The following is a 20032-nucleotide window of genomic DNA, read 5'->3' as shown; positions in this document are numbered from 1 at the left end:
CAGCGATGCCACAATCCAGTGCTTCTGACATTGACATTTAACTGCCAAAGTCATTATGTTGTCACAACCGCTGGACTGTGAGGCATCACTCAGCAGCAAGAGGAAGGTAGGATATAAAACTTCTGTTTGTGTTTACACTCACTGGTAAATCCATCAGAAATGAGAGGAAAAGAAACAGAAAAAATGTGATGGCTTAAGAGAAGCTTTGTTATAACTATTTTTTGTAGCAGAGCAGTGATTTCTGAAAACTACCCACACAGCCTGATGCTACAGTCCTGTTTCAGGCACAGTATCTACTGAAGTAGGGATGGGGTGGAAAAGGATGGATTGATCCAAGCAGGAGTTATAGGAGAATTCAGTTCCCAAGGTTCCCTCTTAATTGTTTCTTCCAACTGAAGGATTCATTCATTGGAAAGCAATGCAAGTTCAAAGTCCATTGTTGATAAAATCACAGCACTGAGCTCTTCAATCAGAATTAGTTGGATAGGCCAATTATCAGAGCACTTCATGAATAAAATTAAGAAAGCGTCATCTGAATTTAAAATCCTGACACACAGAAATTATATGATGTGTTTTCTTGACTGGTCCAAATTCTCTCATTTACACCCATGTAACCACATTGGACTTAGCCTGGTGTAACTGAGGGCAGAATTGGTCTATGTACATACACAGTCCTAGTAAGGCTACTAATTTCCTGTGACTTCCACAGTATATAATCTGCTCATGAAGCCAACCATAGGTTCCGTGCAAACTAGTGCCAGCAGTTTTCCTCCAAGAAAAATAATGAAAGGAATCTCATCTAGATGGAAACGAACAACATTGGGGGGAAGGGAGAAAAATAAAATGACAAATACTTTTCATGTTTCTTTTTCTGGGCTCATTTTGCAACATAGTCACAGGTTTGTTTTTATTGCCTAGCGATAGGTAAGAAATGCACGTCTACTGGTCAATGGGCTAAAAGACAGATTTGTTGATTTCTATTTCTAGGTTTTTTTATGTAGGGAAGGGAAAGAGAAAGATAACACTAACTCTAAAACTGTCAGTTCTCTAGTTTAAGGAAGTAGTTAAATCACTTATGAGTTTGTTTTTATGATTATGAAACTGCCTGCCTTAGTCAACAAGGACCACTAACTGACTCTGTACAGGGCGGGAGTAGTTGCACTGCAAACGATTATCTCTTATTACTTCCATTTTTTTCTATGAATGTTTTATTATTTTGCCATCTTCCTGATTTGTTTTTAAATAACAGTCAATCCAATAAAGTTATACTCCTAAACAGTATCACACCCTGGAGTGAAAGTGCAGGGTAAATCAGAAAGCTGTAAACTCTTGGCCTCAGTTAGCATTACACAATTTGCTGAGAAATTCCCAAATCAAAATGTGATAGTTCCTCTTGAGATGTCATTGACTAACTGTTGCTTTTCCTTTCTTTTTACATTTTATTGCATTAATGCTAAACGTGTAGAAATATAGAGTGACAGTCTGCTTGTTATCATTATGTTGCATTATTTTGTTATTTTGCTTTTTAATTTATCCACATTGCTTATCTGATAGTGTTTTGGAACCAATTTCACAGTCAGTATTGGCACTCAACAAACCAAACAAAACAAATCCAAAGCACCTGGGACCTCTCACACTGATGCAAACCAGCAGTAAGTCCATTGACGTCCAGTGGAGTTACAGTTACTGGTGTATGTGAGAGGAGAATCAGGCCCATTTTGTGTACATAATGATAACTTGTGTCAGAGATCAAAATATTAAAGGATGACACATTGTCTTTAACTTGGGTCATTGAGTTTTGGCAATGCATCAGCATACATCCTAGTGAGAACACACACCTCTAAGACCCATACTATTTCACTGTACAGGTTCAGGGACAGTAGTGGTAGTTTTCAGCTTTTTGTTTTGTTTGTTTTTGTTGTTTTCAGATTTTGGAATCTAAATACAACAGTGTTAGTGTGTTAAATTCCTTGGGTGTGATCTTGCCATCCTTACTTAGACAAATCTCTCATTGACTTGTGTGTAGAAGAATGTTTAAAGTGTAGTGTTAAAAAAATAAATCAGGCTAATAAAAGCTAAATGATAAAAGAAAATTATCCTCCAAAAAACTATGAAGGCAGCAGTGTTAGCTCTTCTGCATTACTTCCTATCATGTACATATGCACTAACGGGGTTTTAAAATAGAGGATTATCTAAATAATAGCTCTTTAGGAACTTTTGAAAAACAGAACATTGAATTTATAGATTATTTTGTAAGAATGAAGGTAAGGTGGGTTTTCATATAATGGCTTTTTAGCTGATTATGTGTATAGACTTTTTAAAAGGTAAATTATTGAGAAACTGTAATTGCTCCTTTGTGTAGATCCCTGAAATAAGACTAACATTTTGTAAATCCCAGCAAAGATGCTTGGTAATTGATTTTTTTCTGTCATGAATATCTGTGTAACAATTACTCTGACAGATTGGTAACTGTTAGATGTCATCCACTTGCCATTCTAATTTCTGTAATCTTTAGTTGCACAATTAATTTTTTGATTAATATATTCTGTTCTAAAATTAATTGTGTCCATTTGTGCCCTTTAAATGATAGTTAACCACTCTCAAAACTACAAATCGCATGCTGACTACATATGATTTCAATATAATATACATATCAACAACTAAATAGTAATTAAAGATCTAGATACCATCGTGATCACATTAATTGCACGGCTACTTCAGCCTTGAAGTATGAATTGAAAGTGTGCTTTATTTGATCCTTTTTCCATTTCCCTTTTATCCACATATTTTTCATTTAGATTAAGGAAGCACTCTTAATCCCTGGTCCTCTAAATAGATATGCACAGGTACTCATGTGTCGCCCCACTGACTTCTACATAGGCAAAAGTGTCTGCCAGTGCATGTAGCAGCTTGAAGGTTGGGAACTTAATCAGTAAATTAGAGCAAGAGTTTGTCTTGAGCATGTATAAACTCCCTTACCGCTTAACTACATCTGTCTGTTTCTCAGTAGTATCATGGACCATGATACTCTCTCCTCACCCCATTTCAAACACAATTGAACATTTTGAAAATAATAATTATATTTAAATTAGCATACTCCAAATTGCAGCTTGCCGCAATCAATTATCTGAGCCCAAGCCAGGGGACCGAAAGAAGGCTACACTAAGAAGTTGGATATATTAGTACCCTGAAATCTTAATTTGCACTCAGAATGGAATAGCAAGAAGTGACAAGATTCTAAGGCCTCATATTGTTATCAGCAGGCAAGAGGTTCACTCCCAGGTCAGATCTCCCATAGATGTACAAGGTGCAATAATGCAGCAGGACTGGACACTGAAGAGCTAGTTGGGACCTCAGATGAACTGTATAAAATTAGTTTCCTGATAGTTACAGATAAGAGAGGACTCTGAAGGGGTAGAGCTCCATGCCAGTGGACAGAGGACTATTATAGTGGGAATTGGATTCTTTCTCTTTACATAGAAACCTTCTTGTTTCTTTTGTTATAAACTTTCCACTAGGAGCATGCCAAAGATTTTTTTAATATGTGTGCCTGTAATTGGACTCCTAGTTCCATATTTTGGCAACTAAATAAGTGGCCTGGTATTTCAAAATACTGAACGCCCAGCAGCTCCCATTTAGAAACCAAGCCGTTTATTTAGGTGCTAACATATGAACATAGGAAACCAACTTTAGGCACCCATTTTAAAAAATCTTTGCCCTAAACTTCAGAGGAAAAAAGTTGCCAGCTGAAATACCTTTGCTGCTACCATTGTGGGACAATCTAGTCCATTCCACCAGTTAATAGACTTTTTCAATCCAGTCTTAAATGTGGGACAGGCCTAGTTTCTCTTAGAAGAGCCGTCTGTCTCCGTGTCCTGCACAAAATTACTCAGTTACACTGGGAGTGAGGTTTCTCCATATTGCCCAGTCCAGTCCAATGGATTTTCCCTGGATACCTAAAACAATCCGCCCACGATATATGTGTGGCAGCATGGAACTTCTTAATCAATTTTCCTAACTAATGGAATCTGATTTCTAAGTGAGGTAGGTCAGTTTTTTTTAATTACTTTGTTTCAGTGAAAACATAGTGTCTCGCTGCTGAAATCTTTTCCCCAAGAAGTATTTTCAGGGGAAAGGATTACTGAATTATTTTTTGAGCCTGCCATTAGTCCTTGATTGATCATATTTTCCCCATATTTTAAAGCCTGCAATGTTAACCTGAATCTTTCACAGTCTATCTCACAAAGTTTAAAACATAATTGACTAAACACCTAGTTCAATAACATTTTAGACATATCGGGTGAAATCCTGGTCCCACTAAAGACAATGGTAAAACTTCTATTGATTATAACAGACTCAGGATTTCATCTGTAATGTATAGCTTGGCTCTGATATCAATCATATGGACAATTCTGTGTCATTTATTTTTTAACATTTATAAAAATACATCCATCATTTAACAAGATCAAATCTTATGTAGACTTTTAAGTGTTCTCTCTGTAGGCTGATCCCTGGGTTTTTATCTCGGCGGTTTCACCCAGCAGAAAAAAGCTGTCTGCCCACTTAACAATTCTGTTTAGCGCGTGTACATTAGAGCAGGGTTGAAAATAATGAGGGAAAAGTTGGGGATAGTAGCTTGATGCTGTGGTTTTATTTATATCTCCACTTGTCTTTATTATGGGACAGCTGTTTGCTTCATCACAATTAAGGTGGCGCTAAGCTCCCAAGTTAAGAAATTAAGTTTCCATTCAAGGTTCACTTTAAAACAGTTCTGTGCAACTTACTTAGGAGTATCTGGATTTGTGGACACTGAAACAAAGCAAATGTATCTTTTTTTCTTTGCATTAGTGTTTAGTGAATGCCAAAGAAACTGTCTCTTTAATTGCAGAACTAAAATCCTACAACTAAAGAATTAGCACCAATGTATTCGTGATTCATGGGGTATTTTAGTCAATGAATCAAATTATGCTAATTTTATTCAGTCTTTAGTGTGATTTCTAGCCTGACTAAGATAAACAGGATTTGTCTCAACATCAGTTAAACATTGTTTTTGTAACCCATGTGACAAGTAGTGCATGTCATGTACTGTAGTGTGCCTCAACATACTGCTTATTGAATATAGTATGTACTTCCTTTTCATAAGGAAACTCATTGTAGGATAAGATGCTCTAATTATCATGAAATATTTGGCTCTCGATTTCAAATGACATTTTCTTTTGCATAAAAATACAAACTTTTGTCTTATTTTAGCTTTGATCGGCATTCTTCCACCTCCATCAGCTACCAGTCAAAAAAGAGGTATAAAATATTATCTTTTGCAGCTACTACACATTAAAAGCACTTACACACCACTTTAATGCTACTAGCAGACTTCTAGTGAACTATTAACCTAAAAGTGATCTTATTAAAAATGTTTCCTCTCTTCTTTTCCTGATGACTAATAGTTTTCAAATGTATTTAATTTGCTGCCTCTCACATGCTGTTGTCTGTTACAGATCCATTCGGTTAAGATTGGGCACTTTCACTGCCTTTCTGAGATGTTATCATTTTATTGTTCCATGATATCTTTTGTCACCAGCTTAACCACTATTTACTTTCTGCAGCAGAAATTACAGCTGATAAATCTTTCCAAAGCTGATTTCGCTTCACTAAAATCCTTAGTTGTGTAGCTCAATGTTTTATTTCTCTCTTACAGGAGTCTTTTCCTCTCCATTGCTAAATCTAATATGACAATTTTTTTATTTACTCCAGCTGAGATTTCTCTCTAGCACACACCAGTTTCCTAGAAGTACAAGGAAATCTAGGGCAGTGTTTTAAAGTGCTACAGACATTGAAAATTACATGAGTAACAAACAAGCAGTTATTTTTCTGCATCATGGTCTGAACATGAGTAAGTTGACTCAGATTTCCTAATGCATTTTGCAAATTCAGGGTCCTATTAAAGGGTCTTTGTACCAATGAACCCAGGTGTTTGGGACTAGAACATACTCAACAATGGCAGATACTCTACAATTTCAAATATGTTTTATAAATGTAATTTATAACCTCTTACTTTACACAGCAAGTTTGATCAGAGATGCTTTAAAAGTAAGTATGTTGCACTGGTTTCTTGTGTAACTGTTTTCCCTTTGAACAATAAGGCTTGAAATAATGGAAAATCTTCAGAAAGTTATATTTTAGCCAATCACTTTTTGAAATCATCACATAAGGCCAAATCTACCTCTCAAAGTTGTTTCCAATAATATCAGGATGCCATTGAAACAGAGTCCCATAAGCTCTTACATTTCAAAACATTGGTGTCAGTATTGAATTAAATGGATACAATCATAAGGTATATAGGTTGGGGTTTTTTAGTCATTCTGTCTGGAATACAGAAAAGAGCAATGATTCTGTGTGAGTTCTCACTGTTCTCCAATTGAAGTCCCATGCAACTGGCAGCTATATGCGTAAGACACTGCAGAAGGGACAGCAACAGAAATTAACTGTAAATATGAACAGTTTCGTTAATTTTGATTCTGTTATGTTGATAGTATCTTTCATAGTTATAAAATTATGGCACAATACAGCAGAGTCCGCAGTAGACACAAACTCATCAGAATACTTTGTCAAAATCAACACATCATATTCTCTATGGCATGATGAAACCAAATTCAGGCCACGTTTACAATTAAAAGTTCTGTTGGCATAGGTATGACACTCAGGAATGTGTAAAAACAGTAATATCTTTGAAATAATGTAAAAAGTTTGCAAGTGTGCAGACCAGTAAATTCATGCTGCAAATAATTCTGTGGCTTATTGTAGTCAAACTCAGAGTCATCACTTGAGCCATAAGGAATTGTGGAGAGACCCTTCAGGTGATTTTCCTCATTGGAATTCCTTACTGCTGCTATTTGGAATCCTTGAAAGAGTTTCTCAATCCAGGAGCATAGGGGAGACATTGTGTAATTTCAAATCAAAGGCTTTTGGGATCCTCTGAACTTGAATATTAGGAAAATAAATGATTAGATTATTACCTCAATCTAGACTTGGAAAGGGGCCAGTTTCAGAGATAAGATATATTTTTCCACTGCTTTCTAAAGACCAAGTCTTTAGTCTTACTAAAAAGAGGTGGATGACCAGTTCTCATAGCGCTAGTATAAATCACTAAATTTTGTTTCTGATTCTGCTCCCATTTAAATCAGTAGCAAAACGCCCACTGATTTCAATGAGACCAGGATAATCCTCTTTGTAGGCACTAGGCAAATGAACCAAGAATCTCATTTTCAGATGCCTGGCCCTGATAGCTGAAATGATCAACCTCTGCTAAATGGGATTTTCCTTCAGTGGGTCAGACTCATAACTAGAGATTGATTAGCACTTCTGTTTGGCTAGTTTTCCCAACCAAAGGCATTGATTTTGTATCGGTGCCAATGTTAAAAACACACAGACAGCAGGCTCTTTCTTCCTTATTAAATTTCTCTTTTTAAAGCAGTCATTAAAATGCCAGTGGTAGGAGCTTCACTGGCTCCCTTCATCACCTGTAGTGACTGCAAAGGATAATGAATCTCACAGTCTTCTCTCTGTGGTTTTAAGGAAGTATCCCATGGGTAGTACGGAAGCTGACAAATCTCTTGATTTCTTAATCTGCCGCTCTTGATGTCTGTAATATTGCTCACAGCTTTGCTTTGCTTTTAGAGGTACGAGCCAGTCCTATACATCAACACCGGTTTCCCAGGGTACCGCTCCTTCCTCAGGCTACAGTGAAAGTCCAGTTCCTACTCCAAAACCAAGAGTTGTCACTACTGCTAGCATAAGGCCCTCTGTCTACCAGCCAGGTAAGGTGATTTCAAAGAGGTGAAAGAATCTATACTTCAATGTCCAGTAGCTTTTTATTAAGAAAATGTAAGGCCTTTTTACAAAGAAAGGACCAAATTCTGCTGGCCATGCTAAAAGTGAGTGAACTTGTTCTGCCTAATTTCAAACCCACTCTAATGTTGTGGCTTCTGAATTATGTTGGGTTTGTTTTCTGCTTTGAAGAGACTGTCAGTGGGAAATGATTTAGGAAAGGAGAAAGGAGCAGAGAGGTGGTTAAAAAGAAAACAGAGTGTGATCTAAATTTTCCAATGAGATGCATCTGAAATGCATGTGCAAACCATGAGCTGTGCATCCAATAAGGATCTCAAGGGAACTTATGTGCACTTGCACATTGATAATAGGGTTTAAGAATGCTAGACCTTCTGTGCACCTAAATGCATAAGTGAAACAAATGAATATGGCTTAGGGCATCACACTCTATTTAAGAGTGTGACTATATTTGCAAAACGATAAGGCCATAAATCAAGCTTCTCAAACTTAGTTCCATGCATAAGGAATGATGTATTATTGAAAAGCACTTTGTTTGCAATGCTTTGCTCTCCATTCCCTGCAAATCCGATTAGCAAGGGAGTATAATTTATTTAGAAAATGTGTTAGTGATTTTTTTTTTTTTTAATTTGTATTAAAGTTCTACAAATGGAGCAAATCGACCACAAACCTCCAAAACCAACCATGAGCGAATATATGTATCCCAGATTGTACAAATTAAACAATAAAAGACATAAAAATCTAAACATAATTACCAATAAAAATCTTATCCATATCCAACCTCTTAATATATACTTAATTCAGTTAACAAATAACTTACTGTACTCTTGGTATGAGAGCTTCAAGGATAATTTACCTCTTGCAGTCCAAAATCTGCCAAATCTGCCAATAAATCCCAAATCCAGTGTCCTCATTCATTGTAAAGTTCCAGGAGAGAAGAGAAGGTGTTTTAAATTAAGATGAAAGAGAGGCAAAAAGCTCTCATGGGGAGCAGTGAATATATCAGAGGTATAGATATGACATAACCCAACTAATATCTGCCATATTTTAGGCTATTTAGAAGAAATATTTCATCATTGACCTCAACATCATTAACAATAAAACCTTTAATTTCTATTCATTTTGCTTTTGATTACTTATGCCAGTCCATGTTCTCTCACCATAGGATAGGAATAACTCCCATTGAAGCCAATGGGAGTTACTCCTGCCCTGCGCAGAGAGAACAGGGATACCCATCGTTTATTTAAAAAACCAACGCATTTTTCCTATAATACAGAGCAGAGCACAGATAAAATGATACCTAAAACATCTCTGGGAAATCTGATGATAGACTGGGGTTCAGTTGGACCTAATCCTGCAACCCCTCAGCACTCAGAACTCCCATTAAAGTAAATGAGTTTCAGAAGTCATTACTTGCAGGATTGGGCCCTAAATTAGGTGTACAGTTGGGCCTTTATTCTTCTTCGAGTGCTGGCTCATGTCGATTCCATTCTAGGTGTGTGCGCGCCTCCGTGCATGGTTACTGGAATTTTTTTCCCTTTAGCAGGATCCGTAGGACCGGCTCCGGTGCTCCTTGGAGTCCCTTGCACATGCTGCAGTATATTAGATGCCGCTGTCTCTGTGTCCCCTCAGTTCCTTCTTTCCGCCACTGATAGTTACTGGAACTGCATTTTGCTTGCTACTGCAAGTGCCTCTTAACATTTAGTGTTTAAGTGTTCCCTTAAGTAGTTGTTAATTGAGTAGTTAGTGTGTTTTGTTAGTCAGTAATTGTAAATAGTTTAGTAGTTAAGGTTTAGTCCCCTTATGGACCTCCGGCTAGCAGGACTTTCTGTTCGATGGAAGTACACTCTTCTTGGACGAGACCAACATCAGGCTCCATCGGTTGAAGGACTCAAGGGCCAATTTGTGCTTGTTGGGCCTTTACACACCCTAGGCCTTGAGGAGGCAGTTCCACCCCCAGCAGCAGCAACAGCAGCCTAGGTATCAGGCCCAGCACTTCGGGACCTACAGAAGGAGGGACAGAGACTGAAGTTTTAGGCAGCATTGACTAAACCCGTCCTCCTCCTCGGCCAACCAGCCGGCCCCTTCCCGACACTCTGGCAGGCAGCGCCAATTGTTTTAATGGTGCACCTGAGGACGGCCTTTCTGTTTCGCACCAGGATCCTACTTCCCCAAGATTCCTAAACTGCCTCGCCCCCTTCCTCCTGACATGGGCACATATAATATCAGATTGTTGGGTCCTTGGTACCATTGCAGCAGGTTATACCCTGCAATTTTCTTCCCCCCCTCCACATACTCCCCTGCCCCCGTCCCTCTTCAGGGACTCTTCTCACGAGCAACTCCTTGTGCAGGAAGTAGAGAGCCTTCTTGCAGAGGGGGCCGTGGAGGAAGTTCCATGGACATGAGAGGAAGAGGTTTCTATTCCAGTTATTTCCTCATTCCCAAGGCGAAAGGAGGCCTCAGGCCCATTTTGGACCTGCAGGGGCTAAACAAGTACGTCAGAAGACTGAAGTTTCACATGGTCTCCCTAGCCTCCATCATCCCCTCCTTGGATCCAGGACACTGGTATGCCATCCTCGACCTGAAGGACGCATATTTCCATATTGTGATATTCCCCGGCCACAGGCGTTTCCTCCAGTTTGTTGTGGGTTGTTCCCACTACCAGTTTACGGGCCTTCCCTTTGGCCTGTCTTTCACCCAAAGGGTATTTACAAAATGCATGGCAGTTGTGGCCACGTATCTCAGGTGTCAAGGGGTACAGATTTACCCATATTTGGATGACTGGCTGATCAGGGGCAGGTCTCAGACTCAGTTCCAAACCAGTCTTGACTTAGTTCGGGCCACCTGTCACCGCCTGGGCCTGCAGGTAAATGAACAAAAGTCCACATTAACATCGGTGCAGAGAATAGAATTCATTGGGGCCATTCTCGACTCTGCACAGACCAGGGCTTTCCTACCATAGGCTCGGTTCGAGGTCATGTCGAACCTTATCACGAACCTACATGCCTGTCCCCTTACGATGGCACAAACCTGCCTGCAGTTACTTGGTCATATGGCATCATGCACCTACATGCTGCATCATGCACATCTGAGATTTAGGCCGCTCCAGCTATGGCTGGCCTCTGCATACGCCCCAAACAGACACTCCTTGGACAGGGTAGTCACCGTTCCTCCTCAAGTCCTAGCCTCCCTGAGTTGGTAGTCAGACCCCCCATTGATGACAGAAGGGATGCCCTTTGCAGATCTAGGTTACCCTGGTATTGGAAGCTTCGGACCTGGGGTGGGGGATGCATATCAACTCCAGCCACAGTACCCAAGGGACCTGGTTGAAGGAGGACCGCGGACTGCACATAAATATCAGGTAGCTCAGGGCAATTCACTTGGAATGCAGGGTGGTCCTTCCCTTCTTGAGAGGCAAGGTAGACCAGGTCCTGATGGACAGCACTGCTGTGATGTATTATATCAACAAGCAGGGCGAGGCCCGCTCCCTAGACCTGTGTCAGAAGGCAGTGTATCTGTGGGATCTAGCAATAGGTCACGATATTCACCTTGTGGCTTCACACCTCCCGGGTATGAAGAACACCACAGCAGACATACTCAGCAGGTCCTTCTTACTTCACCATGAGTGGTCTCTCCACCCGTCGGTAGCTGACATGATCTTCTGGAAGTGGAGTTTTCCCCAAGTAGACCTCTTTCCCTCCAAGTTCAACAAGAAGTGCCATCAGTTTTGCTCCAATCATGGACTCAACAAAGGAGCGCTGTCAGACGCTTCCATGGTTGGGGCAGCTTATGTACGTCTTCCCACCCATTCCGCTGAGTCACAGGGTCCTGTTAAAAATCAAAAGGGACAAGGCGAATGTCTTCCTCATACCACCCGTGTGGACCTGGCAGTATTGGTTCACAGCGCTACTGGAGCTGTCGGTTGTCCATCTGGTAACGATGGATGGAGGCGCACACACACCTAGAATGGAATGGACATGAGTAACACATCTCGAAGAACAACAGTTACAATGTGAGTAACTGTCTTTTTTTCCATTGTCCTGGGTACTTCTTTTGCAATTCTGCAGATTGCTGTCTTGGTGCACCATTTCCCCTAAAATGCACACTTTGAAAATCAGGCCCTTAAAGTGTCTCTGGACACAATGCACTCATTGTGCACTCAAATCTTCATCTCATGTGCATATATTATTCCATGCATACTACAGGAGCATGGTGACCCTCAGAGGGCAGGAGATATTGAGAGCAAAGCGTAACTAAATACATTAGAGAGAAAAAGAGGAAAATGCAAATTGTGTTAGCCTCAGCAGGAAGAGGAACTATAACAGTGGCTCTCAACCTTTCCAGACTATTCTACCCCTTTCAGGAGTCTGATTAGTCTTGCGTACCCCCAAGTTTCACCTCACTTAAAAATTACTTGCTTAAAAAATCAGACATAAAAATACAAAAGTGTCACAGCACACTATTACTGAAAAATTGCTTACTTTCTCATTTTTACAATATAATTATAAAATAAATCAATTGAAATATAAATGTTGTACTTACATTTCAGTGTATAGCATATAAAGCAGTATAAACAAGTCATTGTCTGTATGAAATTTTAGTTTACGTTGACTTTGATAGTGCTTTTTATGTAGCCTGTTCTAAAACTAGGCAAATGTCTAGATAGGTTGATATACCCCCTGAAAGACCTCTGCGTACTCCTAGGGGTACGTGTATCCCAGGTTGAGAACCACTGAACTATAAGACACTCCACTGGTAGGAGCTTGAGAACAGTCACAAGAAGATATTTTAGTATTTTATGAATCAACCTCCAAAAATGGTTTCAGGTGCAAAAGAGATTATATTTAACGTGTGTTAGAAAAGAATAGAAAGAGTTTAGAACAAAGGCAATTTATTTTAGTCACTCCGCAAGATATTGCTGCTACTTAATGCAGTGGCAACTGGAGACTGGATTTCTTGATATAAATTGGCTCTACAGGCAGGAAACCTGAACTGTGCAACAAGGAATTTATTTCTTAGAATGGGCATAGAGGAAACAGCTCTGTGCTGTTTATGAAAGTGAGGGATCGACAGTCCTGATTTAAAGCCAGCTGCTATATAGTGCTATTAGGCATATTGGAAGTTTCTCATCACAACTTTGCCAGTGCATATCTAGCCTGCAGCATGTATTGCTATTCTATTTTTGAGAGATATGGACAGCTATTCAAGGACCAGACTTGAGATCACTAAATCCATTTCTTTCGTGTAATCTAAAAATCTGAATCTGAGCTTCATTCTTCAACGGTAAAAGCCCATTGATTTCAAATGCATTATTCACATGCTTGACAACTCAAGATGAACTCGTATTTATTCTTGTATTTATCCTTAATACTGGAAGCTGGTAGTGCAAGCTTCCTCACACCACCAATGTAACTCTTTCTTGTCAGACCACTTTTACAGGACAAAGAATAGTTCAGACTTGATGTCTGTCTATTCAATCTATAGCTGCTAATTAGATAACTGCGCTGATGATTTTGACAACTTATATTTCTGTCGCCTAAGAACTGGACTAATATCAGAAGGTCCTTCCACATAGGAAAAAAATCTGTACTGGCTTTTGGCTCTACAGTAATATAAATTACTTGAAGCAAAATAGACAGATGTCTCAATGTGACAGTTACAATCTGGGTTTGCCTAGCATCCCACTGTCTGTCCTCAGAATGCCAATTAACTCTAGTTTTCTTTATTTTAGAGCAGAGATTTTCAAACTATTTATCATTGTGGGCTGCATATGCAGCTCCCTATGTGTTATGTGGTCTGCATCCACACAATATATATACTATTTGTGTGGCCCTGAGGATGTCACATGGGTCACAGGTGTGTGCTGATTGGGTCACAAGTGGTCTGCGGGCCATGGGTTGAGAATCACTATTCTGGAGTCTCAACCACTGCAGCTGAGGGGAAATATTGCTGCACGTGGTTTGTTGCTTTTTTTCTGCAGAAGAAACCTATGGTAAGGGTGAGATTTGGAATACTGTGGGGCCAGCTAAAAGGTGGCTGATGGGCATGAATGAACAAATAACTCCCTCCAAACACCTAACCTCCCTCAAGGCACTGGCATCTCCCAATGCCTCAGTGTGCTGCAAATCCTGCTAATAGTCTCCACTGTATTACCCTCTGCATGTGATGGACTGTAGAAAATTAAGTAAGAGAAACAAGTTGCTAAGATGAGAGTGTAGCTCTGTAAATCAAAAGGCTTTTACTGCTGAAGAATGAAGCTTAGATACAGTTACTTATAGTTAGGCATGTGCTTATATACTTTGCTGAATCAGGGCCTAAGAGTCTGTTATCTGCAGTTACCGTCAGATCAAAATACCCACAGTATTACAGTATATGTAATCTCTTCCTAGAAAATGGTACTCACGAAGGTTTGTACAAGCCTGCCATCAGCATGGTTGTGCAAGATGACGGTCTATTTTTCAGAATGAAGGCCTGTGGCTTAGATTCTCAGCTTCTCTAAATTGACATTGATTTCAATGGAACTACACCAATTTACATCAGCTGAGGATCTGGCTCATGTATGCCATTACTAATAAGAGGCTATAGTTCAAACCAGAGGGGTTGCCACTAATTTATGCTAATTCATGCTAATTCCTCAAAAGACTATTATGCTGCTATATGTTTGCCTTGTTTAGTGCCCCTGGGAAAGCAGTCTTTGAACACCTCCTGATGTTGAACAGAAATAATTTTTTCAAATATTATAACCCCTCTTGACAAGTGAAGATTGTTCTTCTTTATGAAAGCCACTAGGTGGCAGGAAATACCTAGCTCTTTCTCTTTTATCTGTGATTTTCTAGACTAGGACAGTGCCTGTGTGTATTAGCGCAATCTGCAGGCTGCTCTTTTATTCCACAAAGCAGCAAGATAATTGAGAACTGTAAAAGATAAAGCAGATCTTTCCTTTTAACTTCTTTGATCAAATAGGACTCCTCTCATGTAAAATTACTCAGATGTGTAAATGTTTGCAGGATCGAGGCCTAAGGCTCCATGGCAGGAACTGTATCTTCCTGTGTGTAAGTGTGAGGACAGTGTTAAGTAAGCTTTTTGGAACAGGCTTTCTCATTTACTCAATGTTTGTACAGTACCTAAGACAATGGGGCCCTGACCTGCATGCGGCCTCTAGGCGCTAGCATAGTATAAATGGTTACAACTAATAATAAATTATGTTTGCCACTAGACAACTACTACAACAAATAACAATGATGTATCAGACCAAAAAAAACCTCAGGGTGGTAATTGCATTTGTTAGTTTCTTTCCAGTGGCATTGTAAATTCAGAATGTACAGAACAAGTTCATAGGTCAGTGCACAGACCAATATAGGCTCTAAAACAGTAAAAATATCTGAGTCTAAATAAGCGAAGCTATGCTCTGCTATTTTGGAAGCTAGTCTTTTTTCTGAAAAAATTGTTTCTTGGGCCTAACTGGGATGCTAAAGGTAAGTAGAAAGGTGAGAACTGGCTAAATCCTGTGGAGGCAAGGACTCAACTTCCCACAATAGTGGTTATCTGAGTAGTTTCCCCATATCCATACATCAGAGATAATAACAAAGCCTAGCCTTTCTTTTGTGCTATTAGAGGGGGCACAGGGTATTTAAAAGTTGAGTGATTGCGTCATTATAAGAGTTGTTTTTTAACAGGATCTGGATTAGTTGGGACAATTTGGCACATTTTGTGAATTTTACATTTTATATGTTCAACCTAGTACTTCTTGTAATAGCACCTAGAGTTGGAGATCTGGAAATAAATAAAAATCAAAGGTGAATTTGTATGTGTAGAGTAACAAAGGTCAGAGTAACATTCCAGGTGAGCCCAGGAAGATGTTTGAAAACTATTTATAAGGTCTATATACTATTCCTTCCTGACCAGAATAGCTGGAATTCCAAGGTTGGTGAAATCATTCCTAGTAGATAGTGATGACACGCTGCTAAAAGTTAAAACAATTAGGATAAGCCCACCTTGTTCATCTGGGGGGAAATATTTTGTACTGAATCCTGATTTTCAAGATAAAATGATGAATGAATGAAAAGTTATAATTATCTAGCAAGAACACAAAGCAGGTTATGGACACTCCTGGATGTAATTTTGCACCAGTTTTCCAATCTATGTATTTCAGTGGTGATAATATGATTCACTTTGTTACTTTATTTTTTAATGGCAAGTGGAATGGAAAATCCAGAATGCGAGACCCCTCCTCATTCCAGAGCTCATTTTACAGAAGAGACCCTGGCAAGAAGTGAATCCATATCCTAGAGGTTAAAAAGAGAGCATTATAACTATTACTTATCACCATCTATCTACTCCTACACTTAACCCACCTTAACAAGGGTATTTTTAATTTCTTCCTCATACAAGATCTACAGTCAGTTATGTCACAGTTACACACATGTGTGGTCTGGAGATAAGAAAGCTGTTGAAATGCAACGATCCTAGTACAATTTAAGAGTGAGGATGAAAAGTACATGCAGCATCCTTGTCTACAAAGAGGAAACTGGCTAAATACTCCCCAGTTAAAATGCAGTGAGTTGGGCTGGTAATCTTAGTGTCTCTGAGCCTAGAAAGATATTAATCTTGATCATTTTAGCTAGCGTCAACCTAAAAGTAGTACTTACAGTGCTCACTGGGGCACTGTTTGTTCTGTGACTGAAAAAAGTTTAATAAAGGATGCTACAGGAGCTTACTGTCTGAATATCTGTGAAACTTGAGATGATATTATCAGATCTTCTGTGGCATACATTGGTCTGTTATGCTTGCATGAATAAACACTGACTTTTGGGAGGAAAAATTCATCCATAAAACTGAGTGAGCTAGAAATCAGTTTATTACAGAGCCCCATAAGTGGGAGCCTTTTCAATTTATCAGATTCAATTTAGAGATTAAATATTGTCTTCTAATTTTAACTGCTTAATACCATAATATGTAAATAACAACAGCCCCAGAGCTTAAAGAGATTGAATATAGACCTTGTTCTGAGATCTTTAAACACCATTTACCGTTCCAAGATGGAAAAAAAGCCTAAAGCTAAGGTGGGATGCATGATTATGAAGCAATGAAATGGCTGATGCTGTGGTATAGGAAAGCTTTTTAGAGGAAGTGTCTTAGAGTCCTGTTTGAACTCAGTAAAAAAAGAAAAAAAAGATATCATTAGTGTGATCTCAATAGATTGATATACATGCCGTTCAAGCACTTGTAATTCCCAATAACCAGTGAGTGTCAGAAATATACTTTTCTTAGACATGGCAGGGTGTTGGCAAAGGGAGAAGTGTTAAGCAGTACATAATCATCTCAAAACTTTATTTTCTGTAGAGATCTGTATTGTAGTCCAATCTTCTTCCTGCCTCAGTTGAGGTACTGTTCCCCCTAGTCTGCACTACTCTAGGGTATTCTGCATTCCTCTGAGAGTCTTGAGCCCCCTCTTCTCTACAACATTATCTTATAGACAGTGTGGCCTAAAGTACAGAGCACTGGACTGGGAATCAGCAGGCCTCTGCTCTATTCCCTGCTCTGCACTGGCCTACTGAGTGACCTTGGGTGAGTCACTTCACTGCTCTGTGCCTCAGTTTCCCCATCTGTAAAATGGGTATAACTCTACTGATCTCCTTTGTAAAGCTCTTTGAGATCCACTGATGAAAAGCATTGTATAAGAGCTAATTAATATTACTATTATTTTATGTTAGCACATTCTCAAGGCTCTATGCTTTGTCATGGCTAATATTTTCCTGAGGACTGGAGCTTACTTTGGAGCTACTGCTACTTGGTTACTCTTCAGTAACAGAAGGCACTTTCTCTTCTTCAAAAGTAAAGCTTGCCACCTCTCCAGAGACCTTAGCCCTGCCAGAGTGAGAGGCTAGGATTCTCATTACCCTTGCAGGCACTTCTAGAAAATCTTTGGTTAGTCTTATTTAAAACACACACCCATCCACAAATCAGAAGTCTAAGTGAGTCTGCATAGCTCCTATTAGCATAGCAGCTGACTTCACTTAAGGATACTGATTCCACCATTACAGCTGTAAGTGAGGAGAGACCAAGACAAGGTGCTGAGGAGGGGAAGGAATCTGGACATGGGAGTGGGAGGTAGACTGTGACTAGGTCAAGCAGCGGAGGGCAGATGCAGGGCCTCGGGAGACTAGGACTGGGACAAGGATAGGCTGGAGGGACCGAGGACAGAAGGGCTGAGTCTTTGGGAGTGAAGACAGAGGCAGAATGGACTCTAACCACTAGAGTACACTGTAATAGAATCCAGGATTATTGAGTGTATTCCTCTGCAGTCAGCAAATACTTATGAAATCCACTAGTAAAATGTTTGACTCTTCTCCCTCTAACGGCTAGCCCTCAAGCAAAATGACAGCCTACTATGGGCTATCAGTTATTTTGTTAGCTGAAGAAGCAGAGTTCTGTACTTGGATCTAAAGGTTCTAAACCTGCTGATGAATCACATGGCAGTCAGTATAGCTGCACATCATGGAATTTCTAGGTTTTTTAGTTTGTTTTTTAAAAACCTAAGAAATTACAGGGAAAAAGCTACAGTAGAAAAACATCAAGTTTGCAAAGCCAAGCATGCAAAAGTTAGGAAATGTCAGTATTAAGGCTGCCTGTGCAATAAAATATTTTGTTTGTCTGCTCTGTTTCAAGGATCCATGTGGCTAATGTTAGCTATATTCATTGGTTTCTCAAGTTATAATTTCATTCACCAGGGGGTGGTGTGCCTTAAGTTACCAGAAAGTCAATAAAATAAGAGAACGAAGGGGGAAAACATTGATCTAGATGGTATTGTTAAAGAAAACTGTTTGCACTGATATTGTCAATGAACAAAAGAAAGACTGGGAGAAGGAGAATCTAGTTTGTTTAAGGTCCTTATTTTTGTGGGGAAAATTATCATTATTGATGACTATTTTACTCCCATCATAGAGGCTATCAAAGCATCAAAATACCATGGCTGTCTGAATACAGTATCAAGAATCTGCACAATGGTGACAGTCTCCAAAAGCAGTTGAATTTAAGTGAAGAACATATAACGGCCCTGTGGATCAGTAAAGAATAGGGAGAGGTCAGGAAGCCAGCATATACAATACCCACAGTTGGTCTGTCAACGAGTAATAGGGGGTTTCATTACTGCTAGCAGATCAGATCTAAATAATTCATTAGAAGAATAAGATGACTTGGAGAAGAACCAGAAACTAGTCAGAGGAAGGGGTGTTTCAGAAAGCTAAGCAAGCTCCAAAGCTTTTAATAATAGGGACATAAAATGGGAGCCAGTAAGCAGCATGACTAAGGAGGTGAAATACTTCCCATTCGAGACAGTGAGCCCCCTGCAGCCTCTGCTCTCAAAGGCACACAATGCACTGTATTAGAGCTGCAGGCCTTGCTTGTTGAAGGATGTGGACTTTGCCCTGACAAGTTTTCTTTTGAAAATTCAAGGTTTTGTTGAAGCAAAAAAAAATAAATAAACAAATAAGGAATATTTTTATTGTGCTATATCACTTTTCATAAAGAATGAGAGTAGATATTACATGTTTATCTGATTATGGCACTGAGATCCGCAGGGCTAATACACTAGTCTCTTGCATTTTATCCTTGGTGGGGAAACCCAAAAATATTGCACCGGTAACTGCTGGGAGCCCCAGCCTAGATAGGGCTCCAGCAGCTTCTGGCTTTTTTACTGCTGTCTTAGTGAAACTCAACTCTCCCTTAGTTTCACCCTTGTTGGAGCCCCACTTGCTCTCTTTTTCTTTCATTTCTGTTCTCTATCTCCACCCCTAACATCCCTGTTCTATTAATGTTCCTGAGTAATAGAGGGGAAATCAGGAGGGGCTTACCTTACCCACACAGGACATGCCCTCCCTCAGAAATGACACTTCCCTGTTAGTGAAAAACAAGAGATTTGTTTTAGAGGAAGCTTTCTGAAGAGAGGGGCTCATAGCTTGGCGCCTGAGCCAGCTTCAGGGTTATGTCCTTTCCCATTTCTTCCTGTCCCCTTGCCATCTTTGTGGAAAGCTTCTCAGACTGGGACTGCTGGTCTTGAGGAGAAGGATGTATGTCCTCTACTGGGAGGGCAGCATGGGGGCCGTGAGCATGTGGAAGTGTTCTTTTTCTCTGTTCCTCAGGTCTGACTTTCCCCTGCTTGCTCCAACCCAGAAACGCTGTATGCTCCTGA

General features: G+C 39.7%; 1 protein-coding gene across 17 annotated transcripts in view; it reads left to right on the top strand.

Moving 5' to 3' along the window:
- Nucleotides 1-20032, top strand: part of LDB3 (LIM domain binding 3) — a 205874-nt gene that overhangs the window by 163477 nt on the left and 22365 nt on the right. For 16 of the 17 annotated variants that reach the window (XM_067552501.1, XM_067552504.1, XM_067552499.1 and 13 more), the window contains 2 exons: nt 5251-5298; nt 7675-7814. In XM_067552501.1, coding sequence (XP_067408602.1) covers nt 5251-5298; nt 7675-7814 — 188 coding nt within the window. The remainder of the gene's footprint in view (nt 1-5250; nt 5299-7674; nt 7815-20032) is intronic. The other variant, XM_067552507.1, reaches the window with a different exon arrangement.

This window comes from Emydura macquarii, unplaced genomic scaffold (genome assembly GCF_026122565.2).
Source record: "Emydura macquarii macquarii isolate MOO-44397 ecotype Brisbane River unplaced genomic scaffold, CSIRO-AGI_Emac_v2 contig_1390, whole genome shotgun sequence".
NCBI classification, from domain to species: domain Eukaryota; kingdom Metazoa; phylum Chordata; order Testudines; family Chelidae; genus Emydura; species Emydura macquarii.
This window is presented reverse-complemented; position numbering and strand designations above follow the sequence as displayed.